Source organism: Falco naumanni, chromosome 5, assembly GCF_017639655.2.
Source record: "Falco naumanni isolate bFalNau1 chromosome 5, bFalNau1.pat, whole genome shotgun sequence".
In the NCBI taxonomy this organism is placed as follows: domain Eukaryota; kingdom Metazoa; phylum Chordata; class Aves; order Falconiformes; family Falconidae; genus Falco; species Falco naumanni.
Window position 1 is genome coordinate 66,330,895 of NC_054058.1, and position 17,324 is coordinate 66,348,218.

The 17,324-nt window shown below is 39.8% G+C and overlaps 1 protein-coding gene across 12 annotated transcripts in view; it reads left to right on the plus strand.

The window, feature by feature from the left end:
- CELF2 (CUGBP Elav-like family member 2) overlaps positions 1-17,324 on the plus strand; it is a 376,931-nt gene that overhangs the window by 332,892 nt on the left and 26,715 nt on the right. For all 12 annotated transcript variants that reach the window (XM_040595111.1, XM_040595113.1, XM_040595115.1 and 9 more), the window contains one exon: positions 3,945-4,079. In XM_040595111.1, coding sequence (XP_040451045.1) covers positions 3,945-4,079 — 135 coding nt within the window. The remainder of the gene's footprint in view (positions 1-3,944; positions 4,080-17,324) is intronic.

Consider the following 17,324-nt stretch of genomic DNA (forward strand, 5'->3'; position numbering starts at 1 on the left):
TGGGGGTCTGAGGCTTGAGAGCCTTTGGTTTCCTTCCTCCAAGTATGTCCTAGAAGTGTGATGACGCACTTGACAAGTTGACAGGAGAAACCAATGAAGAAGCAGAAATGCTAAAATGCCTGGGGAACGTGAAAGTGATGACAGGACTTATTTTTTATATGTTGGAGCAGGAGAGGATCCCAAAGAGGGTGCACATTGAGTGAGAAACCTGTTGACACAGTCAGCTCTGGAGCGTGCTGGATGGTGGCATGCACCATGGGCCCTTGCTGACGGTCACATTTGGGTGCTCAGTTTGGCGGGGCTCTTTGCTGTCCTTCTCTTACACATGTGTGACAACAACAAGCAGTCTTTTTTCCTGAAGGCGACGAAGCTGACACCCTATAACATCTGCAGAGCTGGTTTGTGGCCAGTGCCTTTTAGTCACCTCGACAGTAAAACAGACTGGGTGGGGAGACAACTTCGTCACTGGTAGCTCTTGTTTGTTATACTCTTTTGGCGTTGAAACTCTCTGTCAAGTTGATGGGTTCCTCTTGTGCTTCCACAGAAAACATCCCACTATAAAAAAAAATAATGTTTTTGTGGGATGAGGCAATGCTGGTGTTTGTTTGGCATCCACACAGGCGCGACAGTTGTTGGTGAGCCCAAAATGAGCAGTTGTCTGTTCCACTGCCTGTTGACCTGCTGTACTTTTCCTTGAGTGCTGTGCCGTGTGCATATGCTGCCTTCCAGCTTCACAGCCCGTAGCCTCCTGCAGCCTTGCACACACGGGCAAAGCCGTGCACATCAAGTGCAATAGAAGAAGCAGTATTAAATTGCTTCAAAACCCATTTGCATCTAAACTAAGGTTTGGAGAAAAGTCCATGCGTTTTCCAGAAGCATGTGGGGTTTCATCTAGGAGAAGCTATTTTGCATTGTCTCCTCTAGTACCATTCTGTGTTTGTCCGCTCTTATTTAATCCTGCCACGTGTGCTGTTTAAAAGTCCAAAGTGGAAACCTCCCCACAGAAGAAATATAAGCTGACTAAATTTCTGATGAACTGCTAACCAGTGGGTGATAGAAAACGATGATGCCATGGTGGAGAGCAACCAGATCTCTGTTACAGAACATGGCCTCAGTGAAAACCAGCAATGCTAGATGGACATTCTTTGCTGAATTACTTCTACTTGTTCTGGAAGAGGAAAGTAAATGATATTTGAGGACCAGACATCAATCCAGGATGAAAATGGATTCCATATCTCATTTTGAGAACCGCTGTCTGTTTGCAAAAAGATGGACTCCAGCTTAAGTCTTCTCCATCCCTAAAATCTTGTTTGAAATAATCTGCAGAATCTTCCTATCAAAAAAAGATGATTTTTTAAATGAAAATATATTTACACCCAAGGCAAGCAAGTAGGTCAACTGAGAAATTGAAAAAATAAATTAAAATGTTTGCATATCTGAAGTTCTATCTGAATTGTACTTTTTGACTGAAAAGTTCTCAAGTTAAACTAGAAATGGGATTTGAAAACTCTTAGGAACTTCCTTACCATCTCTGGTTTCAGAAATTTATTTGTTAATATGGTGCTGCTTCCAAAACCTAGTTTTAGACTGATAGTAAAAATAAAAAGTTTTTTAAATATACAGTTAACATTTCCTGCTTTAGAAGATTACTTTGTTCAAGATTTCAGATGTTTTGAGGTGTTTTAGTCTATTCATTTGAGTATCCAATATCTAATTTTTTATTACTTCTAAAATGTCCATTGAATTAAGGTACAATTTTGCCATTTCAGAGTTATCTGTATTTTAAGCACTTAAATTTTGTGAGAGCTGATTTAGAAGACTGTCCAAATTGCAATGATGACCCATAATCACTTTATTTAGTAGTTACACCTAATTGTCGAGGTTAATAATGACTTGTGATTAGGGTAGCTTTATGGAGTTTTGCAAAATACTTTAGGTTGGTACTGTTTGAGAAAAACCTTATTTTTTTTTAAGATCATCATTAGCCTCCAAAAGAAACCTGAAAGAGCTTTTTTGGTCATGTAATTCTTCCATGTGTGTAGTGCAGATTCCAGGCTACAAAGTGGTGGGTCTTAGATCAACTGAAACCTTACTCCTAACATTGTCATTGTGTCATGTTTTCAAAAACACCAACATCTGGGCTGACTTTGGGTATTTACTGGGGCACAAAAGTTGGAACCTGCGCCAAGCTCGGTGCTGACCTGAGACCTTACCTGCCTGTTGGAAAATGCTGTATTTCAATTTAGAGAGTTACTCCCAAAATAGATGGCTTATGACAAGGTTCACCTCACAGTTCCTAATGCTGGGACAGTAAGAATATCTCTTTACGAGACTTGCTGGTTGCACCAACCCAAGTCTGCAACAAATGCATTTGAAAGTAGTATCATTCTCCATTGTTACAGGAGTTCTCAATTCCTAGAAAATACCTCTCCTTCACTGATTTTTTTTTCTTCTCAAAAATAGTTCCAAAGCATCATGTTTAACTTCTTTTTTCCCCATCTTCTCCAAGTTCTTATTAAGTTCCCCTTGTTTGAGAAACAAGGCATGCAGGGAGAAGTAATACATCTTGTTAGACAAAGTAGCGTTCAGAAAAAATTGAGCAAGTTTCCAGGCACTCAAGCTCTTCGTTGGGTGCTCCCAAAACCTCATGTGGTCTTCCCAGCTCTATCACTTGATCTAAGAAAGACATTGCTCTTCCTACCCCCTAACAGTCTCTGTGTACTTACGTTATCAGGACTACAAGAACATCATAAAACTCATTGTACTTTGGGTTTACGCACTTTGTCAATTCTGTTGAGGGCTCAAGCAGCATGCACAGATCTCCCTCATGATTCCAAACCAAAAAAGGATGATCTCTCACAGCTATCCAGGTAATCTCTCTCATGTCCGTATGTAGACACCCAGTCTGGACATCATCCCTGTGGACAGTTGTATCTTACTCAGAGGATCCTGAGAAAGATCCAGACTGGTTAATGCTACACCTAACTTGTCGCTGCGTTTTAGTCTCTTACTGAAGCAGTTCACCTTAGAGTAAGCGCCCAAGTACTTTGTCTAGGCCAAGGTAAAAGGTAGGTACTTTTTAAGGTCTCTGGGGAGACGAACTCCGGTTCCTCTGATTTGTCAAGTGAATGCCATTTGCTGTTCCTTAATCTTTTTTTTTTTTTCCATTTCACATAAATTCTATTTATTGTTTGTTTACTTGCCATCTGAATTAAAGCCTTTGCTACTTAAATGCATCCATTTCTTGAAGGTCTTCATTGAAATGCAGGTATATCTTCCCTACATCTTCTAAAATAATGAAGTGACAGATGACTGAGCAGACTTGATATCACAGTCCAGAGCTTATGGCCTGACAGTCGGTCCCTCAGTGATGGATCTGTGATCAGACTGATACTAATTTGATGTTCTCAGTTGATACGTATTTTTAGAAATGAACCATCAAAAGGAAAATTAGCACAAATACTGGCTACTGCAAGTGTAGCCTTAGTAGATACAAAGGAGACACAGGAAACACATTTTACTCATCCCAATTATATGACCCTGTCCTGAATGTGTATTAAACGTTAGTTACCTTCTTTACACCCCCTGCTGTGTCAGGAAATAGTATTGTGTCTGGGCTTCACACAGTTTGAATGACTTCTATTTCTACACTTCCCTTATAGAAGAGGCACAAACCAGGTTTAATCTTCCTGAACTATAGGCTGGTGTGCTTGCTGTATTCTCTCAACTCTGAGGTAGAGAGGTGAGAGATGCTATTCAGGGATTATAAAAGGTGGTTCCCAGATTATACATGTCTTGGGAGTGAAAAGAAGAATCGAATCTCTTGGCAGGGTACATCCCATGACCACTGAAAATAGTTGATGATGATGATTGTTACTACTGTTATTACTATTACTATTATTATTATTACATATTTTAATTGACCCTATTGCTTCTTCACACAGGCATGAACGCTTTACAATTACAGAATTTGGCAACTTTAGCAGCCGCAGCAGCCGCCGCCCAAACCTCAGCTACCACCACCAATGCAAATCCTCTCTCCACAACGACTGGTGCTCTGGGAGCCCTCACAAGTCCCGGTAAGAGCAGAGTGCTGGCTTTTGGAGTACAAACATGAGAATAAACTGGAAGGTGATAGTTAAAACAGTGATTGCATGTTGTGTCCAAGTTCTGTGCCCATACAAATTCTGAAGATGCTTTTAATAGCTGAATACATTTTTGTTGCTGTTGTTTTTAAGCAAAAAACTTAATTTTTCAAGTGGTCCGATGTGAGCATATTCACCTTTCCAGACTCATTTTAGGGGCCATTAAAACCTAATGGACCCAACTTCCAAAACTCTACATGAAAACTACAATTACATGGTGAAATTAAGCTACATTTCATGTTTCAGAAAAAAATTCAGAACACGAGCAAATCCTTCCCATCCTATAGAATAATCATCTGAGGGGGTTCTTTTTAATGCCTGAGAGACTGATCTTTGATTCCCAGTACATCATGCACGTATTGCCTTCATCCATCATGAATTTTGTGTAGTCCTTCTCTTTTTTTTCTCCTCTTCTTTCTTGCTGTAGCCTCAGTTGAGCTTTCTTCTGGTCCTAACTGAGAATACAGTTCTCATGTTATGATATCAGAGGCACAAGGAATACACAGCCAGATTCTGACTTCGTTACGCTAAGCAGAAGACATTTATTGGGAAGTAAGGGACAGGACCAGAGGTGGTGGTGCCTCCATGACCAACATGTAGACTTTCAGCCATGTAGGTTCAATGTCTGCAAAACCCTAGAGAGAACTCAGGGCAAATCCAGAGTTCAGTTACACTTCAGCATCTCCAGAATCCACAGAAAGAGACGCTGATTCATTGTAGTTACTCTGGATTTACAGTGATATAGCTGAGTGAAGAATCCAGCCGCTTATCTTTACATAAAGGCTGCAGGGTGTAATTATTTGCATCATGAAGTATGTTTATTGCTGTTCTAAAAAACATTCATATTATTTTAGATACCACTAAAGAACATTTGTGTTTAATCTTGTTTAAGTGTGCATTTATTCCCCATGAAAAAGTAATTCATGGCAGACGGTTTGAGCTGATCAGTAGGGAAGTTTCCCTGCAAAACAGAACTGGTACGGAGCGTGGTGCTGGGTGTTAAAGCCGGCCAGTGCTTCCTGTTATATTACAGTTTTATTGTTTGCTTGGGGGAGAGGTTAAATGGAAGACAGCTTGGCTAATACTAAGTTCATGCAGAATTTTCCTGTTTCTGCTGTGTGCTTCATCTCGAAGTAAAAGTAATATTCATTTGCAGTGTCTTTGAAAAAAGCAGGTTGGGTGAAAATAAATTTGGTTTGCTGATACATGTTTTTGAAAGCTGAGTGATCTCTTCTCTCTGTCTTGGAGCTGGGGCTTAACACTTTGCAGAAGGCTAGTCTCAGTGTCAGTGTTTCTGCATTATTCCTGCCTAAAGGTCACCCATTTATAGAAGGGGAAATGTTGCATTTCATGCATGCTCTGTAATATCTCTGCAGTTTAGCTGTTAAATGGCTGAGTAGCCTGTCCTCCCAAAGCACACTCAGTATTTCTTGAGCCATACTGCCAAGACTTCTCAGGGCAACTCGGCATACTCTGCTGTGGTGCAGAGTGTCTGGAAATGAACTTTCCTTATCATTGCTGCTCTGCAGCAAAGTGGCACCAGAACCTCAGGCAACAGCATGTTTCTGTCGTGCTGTTTGGCTTGCCACGTTAGCACAGAACTCAGATTCATCCTTAAGGTCCACATTTTCCTCTCTCCCCCTCCAACACAATTCTCTTCTCCAGCCTGGCTGACTTGCTGTTCCTTCTTTTAACCTGGTCTCAAGGTTCCTTGGGTACCTGGAAGGCGGTTTTATCTCATGTCCAAGCCTGCAGAAGCACGTGGTTCGGCTGGGCTGGGCAGACGACTTTGGGATAACAAGAGCTTAGTGTTGCTCAGAGTGGTATTGTAAAGCAGATACCAAGGGTTTTCCAAAGAGATTAATGATTTTGGCTAACACATTGAAGACGTGTTATTTTCAAGAAAATCTGGACATTTAGCCTTTGAAATAGTGTATTCAGGATGACAACTGCTTTTGAAAGTCTTATAGATAGTAGCTGTACACAGGAGTTTCTAATACTAGACAGCTTGGTGCATTGAAGTCTATATCCAAAAGATCCACTGACCTATTTATGTTGCACTACCAACCTAAAATCAAGCCTTGTTAAAATGTCCTTCAGTTTAACCTTTCTTATCTGGTTCCACATTCTCCACACTATTAAATATTTTGTAAACCTGAATAGTATCTTCAATGATTCTTCTCTGCTCTATGAAAAATGAATTTAGTTTGATAAAGCTTTTCATAGTAGCTCAAAGTATTTCTATTAAAACTTGAAATATGTTGGCAGAAAACATTTAAATCTTCCTTTCAATGTGTAGGTATTTGGAGGCCTTGAGGGTATTTTTTTGGTCTAGTTTTCTTTTAATGCAACACTTCAGTTTGTTGTATTTCATAAGTGTAAATTATTTTGACTGATTTCAAAGCTTGCACTAAGCCCAGGAAGAAATCTTTGTGTCTCTCCAGATAATGCATTAAATTAATATTTCTCAGTTCAGAAAACTTCCCCAAATTTAGGAGAGCGCAAAGGTACATGCTTAAATTTAATCCTTTTCTTAATGTTGTTGAAGCCAAAATCCTGTGCGGAAGAGGGATGGGCTCAAGCATGTACTTTTAATATGTCTTAAAACCATGGTAGCCGCATAAATCATGTCCATGTTTCTACCTATATATAGCCATATGTCTTCTGAAGATCTTTTCTGAATCAATCTTTGAGCCAAGAGTTCTTGTTCTCTCCTTTGTAGACATATGTCAGTAGAGCCCCCAAAGGTGGTTAGTTGAGTTAGAATTAACCTTGCAGCTTAATTGTACATAGTTAAGATTTAGCAGCCTTCAGTGCATCAAAGTATGATGGAGGGGATGGTGGTCAGGCTGACTCTGGATGATGCATCGGCAACACAGAAAAACAGCCCAGAAAGTCAGGAAGCAACAGGGTATCTGATATTTGAGGATGCCAAGTTTTGCTGCTGGCTTCTAATTGCAGTATATTTAAAAATAAAAGAAAAATATTCACTGTCTAGTAGTGACTGTTCAATCTATATGAAACTCCTTCAAGGTTCATACAGTCACATATTTCCAAACAAATTAAACGCCAATGATCGTTCTCTCATACATTCTTACTAAATAGCTTTGACCGCAAAAGAGACTAAGGACACTCATTCTCCTCCATGTGCTAAATACTTCCTCTTAAGCTTGAAACAGTATTCATTCAGAAAGAACAGAGACAATGCAATCCCCCAAACTATTAATTTTTTTATAATTGTAAATTTATAATTTCAATTTTGCATACCCATGGAAGTCTCTCCCTACAGCATTGTTAGAAATGATTTTTTAAAAGCCTTTGCTTAAAAAAAACATGAAAGATTAAGCTTTCATTTTAGTGGAAATCCCCTCAGGCAATAAATAGGTTCTTTTGTCTCTTGGCCCTGGAAAAAAAATTAAAATGGTTTAAATTGCCCATGGTTAAAGTAACTGTTTCTTGCAATTATCAGATGGTAGTGAATAAAAATGAAAATGAAATCATGAAAGAGTAAAAACCAGGTAAATGCATATTACGTCTTTCATGAGTTTCTCAGGGGTCTTTTGAAGACTCATTTAATCATCTTTCTTGTCTTTTATTTTGATATGATAATTGTTTCCTTTATTTACTTTAATCACCTCTATTTAGTTAATTAATTCTTCGCTTTCTTTTCATTTCACTTCCTTAGAATAGTTTACTGTTTTAAGGGCCGGTACCTGTAGTATTTCATAACACAGGGATGTGGGCTAGGGTGGCTTTTGCCTAACACCAGGTTGTCTGAGCCAGTTGGTCTCAACTCCCTTTTGGTTGGGCCCTGGAAGTTTGCATTTCCCCTTAACTGGGAAGGGATTTTGGAGGGACTATCTCAGGTGTAGGTATCAATGCTCTAAATTTCTCAACATAGGCAGGATGAATGTCAGCTGGGTGTGAGGAGCCTTGTCCTCTCCTCCAGAGGCTGACCTTGCTATGTCCTGCAAATGGATTGACTAGCGAAGAGCTCGCAGAGAGGCTGCTGGTCCAGACCCTGCAAAGATTTATGGTTAAATCATTGGGTGGTGGGAAGGCCTGGAGGTGGATGTGAAGGAGGGACATACAAGCTCAGGATCAGACTACCTGTCTCTAACACTGTCTGACATTTAATTTGCCTCAGTTGGCCTACCCTAATTTTCCCAAGGATAATAATGTGTATTCTGACTGTCCTGGGTGATACAACATCAGTAAGGTAAAACTTTTCCTGATATCAGGAGCTATGAAGCTCCTGATCTTTTTGCAAAGTGATGTTAAGCATCAGCAGAAAAACATTTTGTACTCACAAGAGTATGCAAGCTGGCTTTCAGACACCAGCTTACTTTGTTATCTTCCTTTTCTCCATCACTGGACGTATTTTTATTGTTTAATACCATAAAGTTAGAGTCACAGGATCACGTAGGTTCGTAGACACTTCTCAAGGTTTCTACTCCAGGATCCTGCTCGCAGCAGGACCACTCAGAGCAGGTTGGTGAAAGTCATGTCCACTGAAGGTTTGAATGTCTCCCAAGGATGGCTATTCCACAGCCTCTGTGAGCTCATTTCAGTTCTCTTAAAATTCACGCATGAATGTTTTTTCAGTAGCCAGTAGGAAAGCCCTTCTGTGTGCAAATGAAGAGACGAAACATCTAATTATACATCCAAATTTATCTGCATAAACATACACAATATAACTTCTGAGCGGTGCGGGGATAGAATTGCTAAACCAAAAGCTAATTCAGTTTCAGGCTTAGGAGCCTTGATTTTCTGTGACATTTTCATGATTATTTGATTCTCTAAACTATTAGTTATTAACACAGCTGAACTGGCTATTCATGCTTCAGTAAAAAAGCTCTTCAGGTTTATCTGCTGTGTAAACCTAAGAGGAAATCTTTCTGCAAAAAAATACCATCAGTGTAGAAAGTAAAACTGTTTTTTCTTTAATGACCTCTTAAAATCCAGCCCAACTTTTGCCATATTTTATCAGAATTCGGCCATTAACTCTTATGCTGGGGGAAAAAAAAAAAAAAAGTTCTCCTAAGCACAAAAGTCTAAAAATACGCGTTTGCAGACAGATGCTGACATTGAAGAATAACAGCCCCCCAAAAAAAGAAGTCTGTGAGGTTTAGAATAAACTGAAAAAGAGAAAAAAACCCAGCTGATTACAGTGCCTGTCCTGTAGGAATTAATTCATCCTTTCTCCCTGCTAAAAGAAGAGAATTATAACTTATAGTTAGCCTCCATGGTTCATTATTTTCTCTAATCCCCAATATAGTATGAAGATTGTCTTTGATAGTTGAAGGTGTTCATGTTGTGAACACAGTTGTTGAAATGTTAGAGTTTTTATAGAATATACAAGATGCTTCAGCTGAGAAGCAGTGAAGAATGTTCAAATAATCATTCTTAGAAGATTCTCTTTTTGTTCGCTTCAGTACAATACGTTTTTCTCCAATCAGCGGTGCAAGCCTGCCACCGTGACATTTTGTTAAGAGGCCAGTACACCCACTGAGATAGCTGTGATTTGCTTCCAGGATGAACCAAAAATAACCTTACCGGTAGGTGTGTAGGAAGGTCTGACAGTTTGCCAAAGAATGAGCTGAGGTAGGTGTTTCATGTTGGAAAGGATTGGTTTAAAATGCAGAATGGCACTCTTCATACTGTAGTACAAATTGATTATTTTTGTACCATTTCATGTGGAATTAATGCAGATTCCATTACTATAAATTCATTTAAAATAAGGTACCATTATCATAAAATAATTTAAAATAAGCTGTATTCATTTTGCAGTACATAAAAAACTTACCTAGTATAATGTTTGTTATTTTTAGGATAAAGATACAGTTGACAAATACAACACATACTTTAAATAAACATTTATAAATACAGTATGCATACAGTACACATACCCTGGATGGATGCTTAAACAAGACAAATGTATGATTTTCCATTTTATATTCAAATCTAGTTATTGTATTAACAGTATTGTCTTTGTGCTCAGAGCACAGAGCAGCCCAATGCCTCACCCCTGATCTCAGCACCGGTTTTTTAAAAGTATGTGTCTGCAAGGAAGCCACGGAAGAAAACCTTGCCTCAGCATGCCCACTGCCCAGTGCCTGTCACTCGACTGCATAGTTCAGGGGGGGTTGTGGTGGGAGAGGTGTATTTCTGGACTGCTGTGTGTCAGCAGGGCTTACCCACAGAGCGTTACGTTTCTGAGACTGCGGTTAGATTCTTAAGTGAATTGATTTTGACTGCTCGTAGTGCCCTGAGATTATGCTGCTTCTTGGAGAGATATATTGGTACTAAGCCCATCTGATAATTAGGTCACCCTTAAGCAGGCATCGAAACACAAGTTGGAGCCAAAAATAGGAAACTGGGCATGCATTTTTTGACCTATATTTGTATTTTTAATAACGCTTCAAAATGTCTTAAATGCCTGAGGAAGAAAATGAGTAGGAATTGTGGCTAAAAACCTCCCAGAGTCCCAGTATAGTTAAAGGAGAGGTGAAGGGTGATGAATTCCCATGTAGCCTCCCTAGAACAGCACTGTCTCTCCCTGGTCTACTCATTTGGAAAAATGAGCCAGTGATAACCTGAAGGATGCCGATGGCAGTAGGCAGGCCATCAGTTAAGTGGAATGAACTGTTTGCTTATTTGTCCCTAAAATGTAACGGATCTTTGCATATTCCCCTAGCAAAATGGTTTCTTAACAGGTGTATCAGTCCAGCCCGAAGGATCTTAGGGAAGTTTAGTTGCTGAACAGCTGGGCACAGAGTGGGCAGAACCTGTCCGTGAAGAAGTGTGAGGCTGCCTGACAGCTTCAGAAACAGACATTTTAAAAAAGCTCCTTGCCATTTTTTCTAGAATCATCATGATCAATTTATGAATTTTTGGCACAGGAATCTCTGACTGTTTCCTCAGGATTGCATCAGTACCAAAGTTGTACGCTGAAGGACACTGCATGTTTCTCAGTGAAGCATTACACTGGTTAATTCTTTGGGTTTTTTTTTAGGAAACAACGTACAGTGCTAAACCATGGATTAGTAGGATCTAATTCAACAGGAGACATGGGTTTTTTTTTAACATTAGTACATTATCATCTTCCTAAAATATTAAATCCATTGCCTTAGCATATTTCAGGATTTACTTTGCTTGCAGTACACAAATAATGCTTTATAATACATTGTATTTTGTATGTGTCTCTCTACCCCACTCTTAATTGCTATTTCAAGCCACAAGACTCCCAGTAAAAAGGCTATTTTTGTTTCTGTTGGAAGTACTATTTCAAGTTCTTTCAGGGTTGTTTTCTACTACAGAGATATGATACTATCAGTTTGGTTACACCCAGATATGTAAGCTTATATGCTATATATCTTACAAGAAGTTCCAAGCCCAGAAAATGCTGGAGTTCATAATATTCAGGAGATAATGTAAATCTTAGCAGAACTCATGCATTTGAAGGAGCTTTCAACTATTTAAAGTTTACTACTGCCAGCACTGCTCCTTCCACTCTACTGAGTTGTGCACGTATTCTTGGATACTCATGGTCTGTTTTCTTAAGAAAGGGTAAATTGTGGAACGTAATGGGAATTAAGAGTTTATTAATGTCTTTAACCTAACGGTTTCAGCATTACCTGAAAAGAGCTAGTTGTTTGAATAGGGAGCCGCTGATTTATTTTACGCATTGGCCAGCTGAAAATATCTCACAACAACTGCATGGGTTTAAAACCAAATAAAGTAAACCCTTAGCTGCCTTTGCTGTTCACAGAACAAACATATGCTATATAAATGAAAAGAACCACTGCCACATAGAACTACATATGACTTTACAAATGATTTGCAAAGGACCTGGTTGAGTAATTTTACATGAGACAAGATAATCCCTGAGTTCTGTGACTTACAGAGGTGAATTACTATATCTCATAGTGTGCTGTTACAATGAGTTTGTGCTTGCACACCCCACTAAAAATCCCTTCTTCCATGGAAATTATTATTCATGTACTTTCTGGAGTCCTAACTCCCTTACCTACAGACTCAAATTTGCAACATATAGTTTACCTCATCTCTGTTCTAAAATACCATGGATAGGACTCTTTAAGTGTATGAAGTAAATAAACCTTTCATGCATATCTTGCTGCAATGGAAAGACAAATACCTCCTAAGGACTGTTCACCTGATCTTAAGACAGATGTATTAGAGAGGTGAAAATGAAGATGAATCAGGCCATCCTCTCCCATGTACTAGAATTCTAATTGCCAAAAATGCATGTGATTAGCACCCTTGCGACGAAAACATTGCTTACCATGAACTATAGGCTTGGACTCTTCTGACACTCTTTTTTTATGGAGAGGTGCTATTGCTTGTTGTTTGTTATTGCTTTGTAGTGAAAGTATGTCATAGATTTGTTTGTTTGTTTGTTTGTTTGGGGGGGGGGGGGGCGGGGTGCTGTGCACAGTGTGAAGGAACCTGTAGTCCAGGCAGGAGATCCTGGCCTCAAGCGTCAAGCAGAGCCTTATTGATTCTAGATCAGAAATTCTTTGGAAAGTGATTTAGGCGTGGTTGTATGCTGAAGTAGCTCCACATGGAGGTCATTTCGTCATCAGAGCATGAGTCCCAGGACAAAAACTCGCTCCAAATGGTGTGAGATAGCAGTAATAAACATGAGAGCACAGCTGGAAGTTCCCTGTAGAAACGATAATGCTGTGGTTTTGATATGAACTCAGTGGTGCTTCAATAAACACAGGCCACAGCCCGTGGCCCCACTGTGTAAAACAGCCATAAATGCTCAGTAATTATTCTTTGTTTTCTTCATATTGTGGGGTTTCAATTTGGTTTCATTTCACTTTGAGTTACAGTTGGAAATATCTAATGGTCAGCTGTGAAGTTTAACCCAAGCCAGTCCACTGTGCTTTAATATTCTCTTCCCTAGCCTCTCTTGAAAGTACTTCCCACCCAACCCAAAAGTGATTTATCATTGTGGTCTGCTGAGGAGAATGCCCGGTATGTTGCAGGCATGGTGCTGAAATGGGATATAGCACTTGTAGTTTACACTGAGGTGGATGGTCTTCACTGAGCGATACAAGTCAACAAAACAGAAGCATCGGTGTGGAATTGGCCCAGAATATTAACTTGCTTTTCACTCTCTCTGTCCTTCTTCATAATCTCACAGGAAAATGTTACCTTAAACACAGTTGCCTAGATTCGCAATGATATGCCCAGTCAATAAACCCTTGTTTCTTAAAATACCTTCTGTTAGATGGACAGGATTAGAGGAAACTTACAGAACAGAAGACTGGAAAAGTACAAAAATAACTAGCTGAAAGGTTTGTCTGCCATACTTGTAGTACCTTTGTAGGCTCTGTTTTCTCCTCCTTCCTTGCACTACTGTGGAATGTCCTTGACATAGACACTGTCATTTCGAGACAATCAGAAATGTCAAGTTAGGCATTAATATAAATGATGTAAGTGGTTAAGATAAGTGACCTGATTTTCACTTGTCCCAAGCTCACTGAGCTTCCTTAGCTCCTAGAGACACATGCAGAACTGAAGAGTATGGATTTATGAGTCGAAAGTTAGTCTCCAGTTCTTAAAGACCGTGGCTTCTTCTGAATTTGCAAAGAATTTGAATGAATTCGATCACCTCTCTCTGTTGGTTTTGTTTGGTTTTTTTTTCCCCTTGGATAAGTGAATGTACTCGAAGGACTTTGTAAAATATGAAGCTGTTTACAGAAAGTCAGCTTCAGCCAAAAGTGTCACCATGGGGAAAGACTCCTCTCCTTCTCTCCCTCTCCTCCTCTGTCTTGCTTAATCTCATTCACACGTGCATGCACACAGACACACAGAAGCAACCAGATGCTGAGTGGATGCTGCTCTCCTTTCCTCCTTTACTTCCTGGTGCCTTTTTTTTTTTTTTTTTTTTTTTTTCTCTGTACCCTGAGAAAGTACAGGCAATCTTTCAAAAGAATTTTTCACCGGTGGGTAATGAAGAAGTAGAAGGACACTGACTTATTTGAGAAAAGCTGTGATATTAGTATATGTCTTTCTATATTGTCATTCTTGTTTCCCCCTGACTTTTTTGCTCTCTTGCTTTGCTGGTGCTCTTTCCCTAGAGTGCATCTGTCACTTCTATTTTATTCTATCCAAGCATAAGCAGAGCATTTAAACTTACTAGAATCTTCCTTTTTTGACATATCAGACAGCACTTCCCAGATACCAGAAAATGAGCAAGTTTTTACTTCTTTTTCCACACTAATGGCAAAGTGCTTGTCAGAGGACCTTATGAAGAATTAACCACCTCAGACCAGGAAAATCCACCTCTCCTTTGCCAAAAAATGCCCTGAGAAACAGAACCAGTGCGTGTTGGTGCTATGTTAGCGACAGGGAGACCACCGGTTTGTGCAAGGGTGAATACTTGGATTGGCTGGAGATCATCGTAAAGGGCAGACAATTTAATGCCAATCACACATGCTAGTTAGATTAGAATACTGATGAGCCCTTTTGAAAGGCCAACTGCATCTTCTTCCAGCAAAACTATTAAAATGCCCCCCTTTTTCCCACCTCCCCCCCCAGATTCTCCACAAGAATAAATTAAAACTTGGAGGTGTGGTTATTATCACAGAATAATTAGACCTCATGGGATTAGAGACAGTCAACGTTTGTTAATGCCCCTGGGTTGTGATTATCTAATAATGATGATGCTTCTGTCATTGCTTAATTACTCTTTCCCTTTAAAATGTTCCTTATGCAGTCAGAGTCCGTAGTGTGTGCTCATTTCAGACAGGAACACAACTGCAAATCCCTGAGAGCAATGTCACATGGGCGGTACAACTGACTTACCCACTTCTCCCCCATGCCCATGTTTATAAAACTCATTTCATAAGCTCCATCATTACTATACTTGAATCGCTGCTCATTTCCATAAGAAAAATTTCATTTGCATGTTTAGGACAAGGTTTTGAGCCTTCATCTCTTTAAAACAACCAGTTGTTGTTAGTGCTACATGAAGAGAATGCACCTTCATCAATTGACCTTAAGCATGGAAGCTCAGATCTGGCCAGAATCCCACATAGCACTAGATCGATGGTGCGGGTTCCCCACTACATGAGAACCTCCTACAGTTGGGTGCCATTCTTTTTTTAAGAGAGTACCACAACCAAAATAAGATGTTTTAAATCAGACCAAAGTTGGAAGCTTTGCATAGACTTTGTCCAACACAGCTAGACTTTGTCTAACACAACTAAACTTTACCCAATATCTTTAGTCTTTCACTCAGGCCAGCAGGTATTTGTCTTGTTTAGATAGGGTTTGCAAGACATTGTGCCAAACATCATTGGGTTTTGCAACTAAAGATTAGAAGGAAAACAGAGAACGCAGCCTTAATCTGATCATCCTTTAACCCAATGTTATCTCTTAGCTTTATTATCTCCCTTGTACTAAGAAAGGGACAAAGGAATATTCTGTTTACCCAACAGATTTTGGGTACTAAACGAAGATTTAAAATTCAACTTGCTAAAATCAGAGATTTCTACTTTGGGCTTAATATTTCTTTTCCTTTTGTGCCCAACTCTTATATTATTTTTTTTCTGTGTCACTGACTGGGGAGATGTTAGAAGTATTAAAATAACTTTGATTTTCTTCTCTTACTGCATTTAATCTCTTTGCATAATTTCTTTATATCCTTTCTTTCAGTTCTATTGTTTTTATATTTTCTGTCGCACATTGTTAAATCTAAAGGAAACTAAGAAGAATCTAAAAGCTCAAGCAATCATCTAAGGTCAGGACCTCCTTTTGTTAGGTGTAGATCTAGCCCTGGAAATCCAGCCTACACAAAGTAGTTGTGGCAGCCTAGAATCAGAAGTAAAGCCAAAAGTTAAGTGGCATATTTGGTGTCAACCTCTATTACTGTGAACAGACCCACAGCAGAAGCCAGATCTGTTCAGTTTTCTGCCAACACATCTTCATTCTTCAGTTTGCTTCCATTCTGCCTCAGTGTTACCTGACTTTTATATTTTTCTTCTACGCCGTTTTACTTTGTGTAGGTTCATAGAATAATCGAGGTTGGAAGGTCCCTCGGGAAGTCTGTAGTCCAACGCCCTGCTCAAAGCAGGTACAGGTGTGAGATGAGATCAGGTTGCTCGGGGCTTGATCCAGTCAAGTCTTGAAAACCTCCAAGGACACGTAGTGGACAATCTGTTAATCTGTTCCAGTGCTTGACAATTCTCACGGTACAAATGGTTTTTTACTTCTATCTGGACTGAACTTCTCTTGTTTCAATTTACCTCTTGTCCTCCCACCATGCACTATGGCTCTACTTACCTGATGATGTCCTCCTGAGTACTGGGAGGCTGTTTTGGGTCTATCTGAAGCCATATGTTCTCCAGCCTGAACAATCCCAGCTTGGTACAGGTTGAGTCCTTGAGCCCCTGACCATCCTGCTGGCTTTCGACTGAACTCCCTCCAGCTGATCAACGTTTTCCTTGCAATGAGGACCCCAAATCTAGATGTAGCATTTAGATGTGATCTAACAAGCACTTAGCAAAGAGGAAACATGAGGAAACATCACCTGCATCTCCTGTCTCTCCCCCTGTTCCAACAGCCCAGGATGCTGTTGGCTTTCTTTGCTGTCAGGGCGTGCTGATGGCTCGTGGTCACCTCCCACCAGGACCCCCCCAGGCCATTTTCAGCAGAACTTCTTCTCAGGCCATCTATCCCCACCCTGTGTTACTGAAAGGGATTATTCCTTCCCAGGTGCAGGACTTTGCATCTGTCCTTGTTAAATTTCATGCTGAATGGCAGCCATTTAGTCAGGAGCAGTTTAAGTCAGATCTTTTTTATCCAGCCTCTGGAGTCAGTGAGCTCAGGAAGGCAGCAGAAAATCAGGCGTACACCCAAATTCAGTACAAGAAAGAGGATTCTGGACTCAGAGAACCACCAATACAGATTTGTCTGGAGTCTCTCTCAAAAGAGAGCATGTTTTCTCTGCAACTTCTCATACTTAAAGTCATACAGATAAATTTGTGGGTAATATTGATCCCAGGTGCACTACTACATCATCTTAACGGGAGCAAAGTAAGTATTTTGAACACGTGAGTTATTTAAACATCCATTAAGTAGAACAAGAACAAAGTACAGTTCACAGCTGAGTGGTGATAAGCAGGTAGCCAGCCTCAAAGTAAA